General features: G+C 38.4%; 1 protein-coding gene across 1 annotated transcript; it reads left to right on the top strand.

Moving 5' to 3' along the window:
* Positions 1–1,243: 1,243 nt before the first annotated feature.
* On the top strand, positions 1,244–7,650 carry LOC131906514 (killer cell lectin-like receptor subfamily F member 1). Its single transcript, XM_059257128.1, has 5 exons — positions 1,244–1,322; positions 2,235–2,333; positions 3,279–3,410; positions 6,094–6,236; positions 7,534–7,650. The coding sequence occupies exons 1-5, from the start codon at positions 1,244–1,246 to the stop codon at positions 7,648–7,650; spliced, it is 570 nt and encodes a 189-aa protein (XP_059113111.1).
* Positions 7,651–9,123: the final 1,473 nt, after the last annotated feature.

The following is a 9,123-nucleotide window of genomic DNA, read 5'->3' on the forward strand; positions in this document are numbered from 1 at the left end:
AATGATGTGTGTTATGATAGGTAAGGACACAGCCCAAGTGAGATCTGAGCCTATAGTCCAAATAGATCTATCAAAGGAGATGTATAGGAGAGCATTTAGCACATAAACATTAGCAATTAGCAAAAGGGAACTACCAACAAAACCAGCATTGAGATGTCATCTATCAAAGGAGATGCATAGAAGGGCAATTAGCACATAAACATTAGCAAAAGGGGAATGCAAATAAAACCAGCATGGAGATGTGAGATGTCAGCAGATGCCTATAGAATGCTAACATTAAAGTTCTCGAAATCAAGTGATGATGTACTGGGGCTTTTCATTCACGCTGGCAGTAGAGAAAGGAACAGCTGCTTTGAAAGATAGTTTAACAGTTTTGTATAAAGCTAGACAGTCTGAGGTATGATTCTAGAATCAGCCTTCTCATTTTAAAAATCTAAGCTTTATGAAAGCCGTCACGTGAATGCTTACAGATTTTCTTTTTATAATTTCCTCAAACAGGGTGGATAGAGGAACTTTTTAAGAAACCTATCTGACAAGTGCTGTCTAGTTAATAGATGCAGAGATATTTATGCTGGTGATTGGCGCCCTCTAGAGGATATGGCTAGAATGACAATTCACCTTTTTGATCTTCATCCAAAACTCTGAGTGCAATTGTGAGAAAACTATCACACTATTTCAAATCGGGAATGTTCTATGAAGTACGTTATCAGCATTTTTCAAAACTTTCAAAATAGTCAAAAATGAGGAAGGAATAAGAAACTGACAGATCCAAGAGTGTCCCAAAGAGATAGGAGTAATAAACACACTCTACCTTGCTATGTATGGCACCAGGGTCTTCAAATGCAGGGAACAGGTGAAATCCGGACAAGGGATTAATTAGGAATAACCATCAATATTGAGTCATTAACTGTGCCAAATTTGTCATAAAAATGTCATATCTGCTTTTCCTTTCTATTTTCTCCACATCTGTCTGTCTGTCTCCATAAGGAAAGAAAATAAGTAAGATATCGACAGAGAAAACACGAGAGCTTTTAGCAATTTTCTGCAACTCTAAAATCTATGATAAAAGAAACCTTGTGGTTTAAAGCACAAACTCCCCTCTCCTTCTGAGGCCATATCCTTTGTGGTTTTACAGAGACAGGCTGTGTTTCAGTGCTACAATTTTATATGCACTTTTTTTTGTTAGATGATGTCTCTGTTTCCTTCAAAAATGGATTATTCCATTTATAGGATGGTTGGACAGATGCAAGACGCAGAAAGAGTAACTGTAAAGAAGCCTAGAAAACGTTCCTACCACTGCCAACACAAATGGACATACAAAGGTAGGAATCTAGAATCCTTTATTTGATGACTGGCTAGATGCCTAGAAAGTTAGTGGGAAATTTTAACTCTACTTTCAGTGTTAATAATTAGAAGTTAAACTAACTTCATCTTAAGAATTTTGTTACCTATTTTGCAATGATCTATTTACAACTATTTACCCACCTACGAGAGTGTGTAGTTATCTATACCTATAACTGTATAGCAGCCTAATTCTTGGCACATAAAATACATTTATAAATATACTTAGAGTGAGTGTAATGAGTTAGTTTTTTTCCTGAGTTGAAGATTAAGGGAATTTTTTATTTATTAAAGTAAAATATACAATTATAATGATTAACACCTGAGTTTTGTTTCAAAAATCAATATAAATGTACTTTGTTTTTCAGAAGATGATTAAAATTAGTTTTGCTCATGTACATCCTCAGATAATTGTGTTTTTATTTTTATTTTTATTTTTTTACTTTCACTCAGTTATTTTGGCATTTCTTGTGTGTTTCTTCCTGGGACTCAGTTTCTTATGATTTTATCTGAGTAAGTCAATCACTGTGCAAATGAAAGCTAAACAACTTACTTTACTCTCTGATGTGTGACTTTAGAATGAAATTGCCAACGTAAGAAGCTTATTTAATGACAGTAAACAAAGTATGTTGAACTTCTTTGTTGTTTGCTCACCTGAGACAGTCTCACTCTATTATTCCAGGCTGGCCATGAACACATGGCCATGCTCCTGCCTGAACCTCCTGAATTCTGGATTTACAGATTTGAGTCACCACACCCATTTACCTCACCACTTAAAAGATTGTAGGTTCCTTTCTTGTCTTAAGACAGTGTGTACTCTCAGGATTTCCTATTGTTACGACACATTTATGAGTATATTTTAAGTGTTATAGAAGAACATTTAATGATTACAGATTACCCAGAGTGTCCAAGATGGCATCAGACAGCTCTGAGACTGGCCAGCATTGCATTGGTTTTCTTGGTGGCCGCAGTGATAGGACTAGCCATCCATGGTGAGTGTTTTGAAAACTACCTGCCCAGATGTGGAGACCATAGTGTTTCCTGAAGAGTTTCTCTGGCTCTCTCCAGAGTTGCAGAATCACTTTGCATGTTATCCTATGCTGGTTTCCATCATTATTTTAGTTCTGTTGACATGAAATGATCCTACTGTGATCACTAATGATACCCTATGTGTATGTCAATTTGAAAATCTATCCTGCCTTAATTTTAACTGATTGCTAAATATGTGAATTTGGACCTAACTCTACTAGGAGATGAAGTTGTAGATTTTAGTGAGAGAACTAAGGTTTTTATCAAAGTTAGCTTTATCCTTTAAGTATATTACAAAATTAGATGTTTTGAAACTTGGAATAAAACTTATCAGCTGGTTGAGAAGTTAGGTCCAAATTAAATCCAAGGTCTATTGCTAAAGCCAACAACACACAGATAAAAATACACAATTGTGTTTGTTATTTTTTCCATTTGCAGTTACCATGTGTTAGGAATTATGGTAAATGACTGATTTACAGTATGTTTAAGTCTCCAAAGAACCCTAGAGTTTATGAAGTGCTTTCTTTTTGGTTCATGGTGAAAACACTGAGCAGTATAATGATCCTATGACTAGCTTTAAGCTCACATACAATTCCAATACACCACATTAGGAAATTTTAATAAATATAAAGAAAATTTAACTGACTGCCTTTAATCTTTAATATGAATAAAGAAAAGTTTTATCTTTTAAAATTTGATTTAGATAATATTATTTTGTGTCTCTATATAGGTCTTGATAGGGAGAAACCTTCTCATTTCCTTTGTAAAATTAAAAGGTGGAGATATTATCGATCAGATATCTTCTTGACTAGCAGTGTGTGTATTCCATAAGAATTTTATTAAAATAAAGGGGTGCAGGTTTGTATATGTAGAAATATAATTAGCATTCTGATTTTTTTACTCTTCAGTAAGTCATCTGAGTGTACATTCCTTAAGTGAAAAGCACAACGAGGGGATACTTGGTAATAATGAAAGCAGATGTTGTGGCTGTGTGGATATTTCTCCCAGGAAACAACAGCAGGACAAAGTAAACTCCACAGGTAAGTGGTCCATGTCACTGCATCTTAAGGACGGGAATCTTTTCCTCGATCCTTTCAGCTCTTGGTATTGGGACCAAGCAAATTAAGCTGACAAAAGACAAGCTCACGGAAGAAAAGTTATTAGAATGCACCTGGAAACTAACAAAAGAAGAGGCTAGCTTACCAACTTCTTCACCTAGATTCCTGAGATCAGAGGAGGGAGAAAAGCCCTCATTTTTATCTTAATTTTATCAAAAATTTTTTGTGTGCATGTATGTATGTGGATGCATGTGGCAAGATGTACTTGTGGAGGTCCAAAGATAAGCTGTGAAATTGTTGGTTTTTTTGTTTTGTTCTTTCAGATTGGAATGTTTAGTGGCAGGCACTTTTACCCACTGAGGCATGTTGCTGGCCCCCAAAGCCCTTTATGACAGTTACAGATTTCTTCAGCATTCAAGAGGCTGAGGCAGGAGCATCATCAATGCCCTGTGCTACCCTGAGCTACACAGGGAGATCTTGTGTCAAAAACAAAATTATATATATATATGGAACAACTTCCCAGTCTCAATAGCTAGCTTTGTATAGAGTTTATTTTCAAAAGAAATTTCATAGGTTCTATTTTCACATTAATCCTCTTCGATATGTACCAAGTATTTGAAAATATTTGTGAATATATAAAAATATCCACTACTTAGATAATAAAACTAACTAAAATTTAAGTAAAATACAGTTTTATATATCTACAACTAAGTTGAAGGCATAAATAATTATTTCAGTTAAAACATATACACTAATTTCTGAATATTGGTTTAATTTAATACTCAAATTTTCCTTTTCAAGGAGATAAATCTATTGGCCCCTGAGGCTAAACTATACTACAATGTTCTTGCAGTGTATGAAGAGATACTTTCTGTGCTGAAAGAGAATTTTGAGAATAACTGCTTCCTTAGCACTTTTCATTTCTAGCCCACATGTCTCTTTTTAAACACTCTTGGATCATTACTTCAAAACCTCATGGACTGTGATTGTCTATTGTAAAGAGATTAAAATGTTTTTTATGAATTCTGCTTTTAAAAATTGTTCTTCCTGGCTGGCCACAGGGCTCAGCAGGCAAGGCACTGGCCACCTAGCCTGACAGCCTGAGTTTCATCCCTGGGACCCACGTGGAAGAGAGAACTGATTCCTCCCTATGTGGGCTGTGGAGTAGGTGTGCACTCAGCACACACACACACACACACACACACACACACACACACACACGCACACACACACACACACACACACTAAATTCACTAATTATCTAGGTGAATTTATCAGATCTTGGTTGTTAAATGGTAGAAGACACACTTCATCCTCTGCCCACGTTTTAGACCAGCTGCATTTAAGACAGAGAGCATGAGTTGTAGAGAATTTACCCTTGTATGCCTTGGAGGCCACCACTGATCTCTTCTGCAGTCTGCTCGGATACACTGCTGTTGCTTTAATTTTCACTCTGCCCACCACTAATCAGGTGTATAATCCTAAGTCAGTTATATAAACTTTAGTTTCTCTGTATTTTATTAAATTTAACTGTCTTTATACAATGAGGAATATGAGGTTAATAACTTTGTACCTGTCTTAAGTTTTTTGTAAGGAAAATATTTTATACATTCATATGTTTTTGGAATTTAGGAAAAGACTTTATATATATAGTTTCAATAAATAATGACTGATGGAAGCGGATGCAGAGATCCACTGCCAGGCCCCAGGTGGAGCTCCGGGAGTCCAATCGGCAAGAAAGAGGAGGGATTGTATGAGTGAGAACTGTTGAGACCAAGATTGGAAAAAGCACTGGGACAAATAGCCAAACTAGTGGAAACACATGAAATATGAACCAATAGCTGAGGAGCCCCCAACCGGCTCAGGCCCTCTGGATTAGTGAGACAGTTGATTAGCTTGATCTGTTTGGGAGGCATCCAGGCAGTGGGACCGGGACCTGTCTTTAGTGCATGAGCTGGGTATTTGGAACCTGGGGCCTATGCAGGGACACTTTGCTCAGCCTGGAGGAGGGGACTGGACCTGCCTTGACTGAATCTACCAGGTTGAGCTGAATCCCCAGGGAAGACCTTGCTCTGGAGGAGACAGGAATGGAGGGTGGGCTGGGGGAGGCCGCGGGGGTGGGGGTGAGGGGAGAGGAGGGAGGACAGGGGAATCCGTGGTTGATATGTAAAATTAAATCAAATTATAAAATACATTAAAAAAATAAAACCAATACAGCAATTTACAAGTTCGGTATAGCCTTAAAAAAAAAAAAAACTGTGAATGTGTTAGCATTTGCCTCTTCTATGGACTTTTCATTAATGGAAAGAGAGAAGGGAGTTGGTTCCCTAAAAGTGAGACAATGTTGTTACTTTTTTTTTAAAAAAAATTTTTATTCTAATTTTATGTGTATGAGTCTTTGTCTGCATGTCACATATGTTCAGTGCCTACACAGGCCAGAAAAGAGCATTGGGTCCCCTGGAACTGGAGTTACAGCTGCCACATGGGTAGTGGGTACTGCATCTGAGTCCTCTGCAAAAGCAGCAAGTGCTCTTAACCACTGAGCCATTTCTGCAGACCTAATTTTTTTTTGAAGTTTAAAAACAATGCAGCAATTGCTTTTGGTCTTAAAACTTCTTTCTCCTTTCTATTTCTTCCCATAGTGTTGTTTTTCTTCTTCTTCTAGGAAAATCATGCCCTGATGACTGGTTCCAGAAACAAGGGAAATGTTACAAGTTTTACATGAACTTTACGTCATGGCTTGATAGTAAACTATCCTGTGCAGTAAGGAAATCACGTCTCTTAGTGATCCAAGACAAGGCAGAATTGGTAAGAGCTAATCTCATGAAACTTAGTCCTTTCAAAACCAAGAGATGTGGGTACAGTTCATGATAACACCATTATTCTACTGTTAATTGCCGTCATTTGTTGAATGTCAGTCATGTGCTAATCACTATGCTATGCAATTTACAGCTATAATCTTAATTACCTCTAAGATTAAACTTGTGAGACAGAATTTTCACTATAGCCACAGGGGATATTATACAGTTTCCCCAGGGGCATAATTCGGCTATGTTACTCTACAGATAAGTGGCACAGTCAGGTTCTTAGAATAATTTACTATCAATACTGAGCTTCTGCATGGAGGAAGAGAGAAGTTTGAAGGACCCATCCATCAAAACATTCCCAATTTAACCAGCTATGGTAGTGCTCACCTGCGATCCCAGAATTTGGGAGACTGAGGCAATAGGATTGAGATAGGTGAGTTTGAGGCTAGCCTGGACTGTACAGTGAGACCCTGTCTCAAAAACTTACAGCCAAATAAATAAAATGCAAAACATTGCCAATTCCTGGCAGTCTGTTAAGAATCTTGGTAATGAGGAAGATGTTTTAGTTAGAACAGATGTTTAGTTTTGATTCACATGTCTCTTAACCCATTTCAAGTCACCTGTAGGCAGTCCCATTCCTGCTTTTGTCTCCTCTGTATGTAGCTAAAGTTTTCCTGCCTGGCCCACAGTCAGGACAAATCTCTCTCACCTGCCAGTCCCACAGCGGCTCAAACCTGACCAAGTAAACACAGAGACTTATATTGGTTACAAACTGTATGGCCGTGGCAGGCTTCTTGCTAACTGTTCTTATAGCTTAAATTAATCCATTTCCATTAATCTATACCTTGCCACATGGCTCGTGGCTTACCAGCATCTTCACATGCTGTTTCTCATCGTGGCGGCTGGCAGTGTCTCTCTGACTCAGCCTTCCACTTCCCAGCTTTATTCTCCTCCTTGTCCCGCCTATACTTCCTGCCTAGCCAATGGCCAATCAGTGTTTTATTTATTGACTAATCAGCAACACATTTGACATACACACCATCCCACAGCATCTGTACCCTTTCATAGACTGCTATTTGTATCCTCCTCAATTCCATCCAACAGAATGTATAGACAAGTCACACAGTTGGAAAACCTTCCCACACAGTTTCTTTTTCTAAATATACAGAAGACTTCTTGCAACCTTCCTGGCTAGAAATATGAGCATCAGAATCTTTTTAGGTTTGTATGTAAGAAACCAGCAGTGTCTCTCTTCATAGCTGACATCCAGGTGATTTCCTCTGGGTCTCTTTTCTCAGGATTTCATCCAGAGTAAAATACATGATGGAGTTTACTTTTGGATTGGATTGAATGTTACAGACACACAGAAAACATGGACCTGGCTGGATGGCACCCCGTTACACCCACATCTGTGAGTGTTTGGTGTCTGTATACCACTGGGGAAATGTGAGACCTCTATAGACCACCCCCTACTGGTAGCTCTCAGGAGCTTCAAGTGGTCAGGTGATTATAGGATGGAAAAGTTTGATACTTGTTTAATTTACAAAAGTTCATAAAAATTGTCTTGGAGAACCAGAGGCTCCTAAAATAATTAGGTCCTATTTAGACCTCCATTGAATTTAATAATGCAGAAGTTAGAAATGGAAAATTATAATCAACATATCCTAGTTTTCATTCCCTTGCAGTGATAAACATTATAATCAAAAGCAACTTGAGGAGGATAGGGTTTCTTTAGCTTACACTTCCCAACCAAATCCATCATTGAGAGAAGCCAAGGGAGGAGTTCAATCATGCAGGGCAGGAATTTGGAGAAAGGAACTGAAGCAGAGACCATTGAGGAAATGGTTTGTCCTCTACGGCTTACTCAGCTACCTTTCTTATACACCCAGGACCACCTACCCAGGGACAGCACCACTCATAGTGGGCTAGGCCCTCTTCCATCAATTAGCAACCAGGAAAATCCTCCATGAACAGGGCCACAGGCCATGCTGCTGGAGGCAGCTCTTCAGTTAGGGTTCCCTCTTACCAGATGTGTCAAGTTGATAGCCAAGATTAGCTACCATGCTTATGAAATTGTGTTGTCATGTGTTTATCTAAGACAGAAAAGATTGGTCTGAACACTGTGGAACAAAGGCATGGGGGAAGTTTCTTCACTTAACTCTGCCCTCCTCCCTGACGGGAGTTGGTATTTCTATCTTTAGCAAGCTCATAATATACCAAAGAGTTGGCTTATGTTTTAGTTACTACTAATAGAATCAAGGAAATTTATTTCATAGCAGTGAGGGAAGGTGTTTTGAATGTGTGACATTTGGGATTTGGGTCTGGAAGACGAAAAGGTTTCATAATTTGATTTACTATTTATTTGCAAAATATGTTTTTACTTACAGAGGTGTGTGTGTGTGTGTGTGTGTGTGTGTGTGTGTGTGTGTGTGTATGGTTCATGCATACATGCTGCAGTGGGCCATGCACAAAGGACAACTACTAGGAGTTGTTTCTCCTATGTTGAAGCCGGGTCTTTCTTATTACTTCTGTTGTGCTGCTCAGTATAGACAGAATTTTCTGTCCCACTGGCCAGCTCCCAAATAACCACGCAGAGACTTATTATTAATTATAAATGCTTGGTGGCTAGCTTAGGCTTGTTACTAACTAGCTCTTACACCTTATTAACCCATACTTTTTATCTATGCTCTACCATGTGGCTCAGTACCTTTCCTCACTATGGCAATATTCATCTTGCTTCTCTTTATGTTTCCTGATGACTCTGCCCTTCTTTACATCAGCACTTTCTCCCTCTTTGCAAGTCCTGCCTAACCTCTTCCTGTCTAGCTATTTATTAAACCAAAGAGAGCAAGACATCTTTACAGTGTACAAAAAGATTATTTCACAGC

The sequence above is a fragment of the Peromyscus eremicus genome, chromosome 3 (assembly GCF_949786415.1).
Source record: "Peromyscus eremicus chromosome 3, PerEre_H2_v1, whole genome shotgun sequence".
In the NCBI taxonomy this organism is placed as follows: Eukaryota; Metazoa; Chordata; class Mammalia; order Rodentia; family Cricetidae; genus Peromyscus; species Peromyscus eremicus.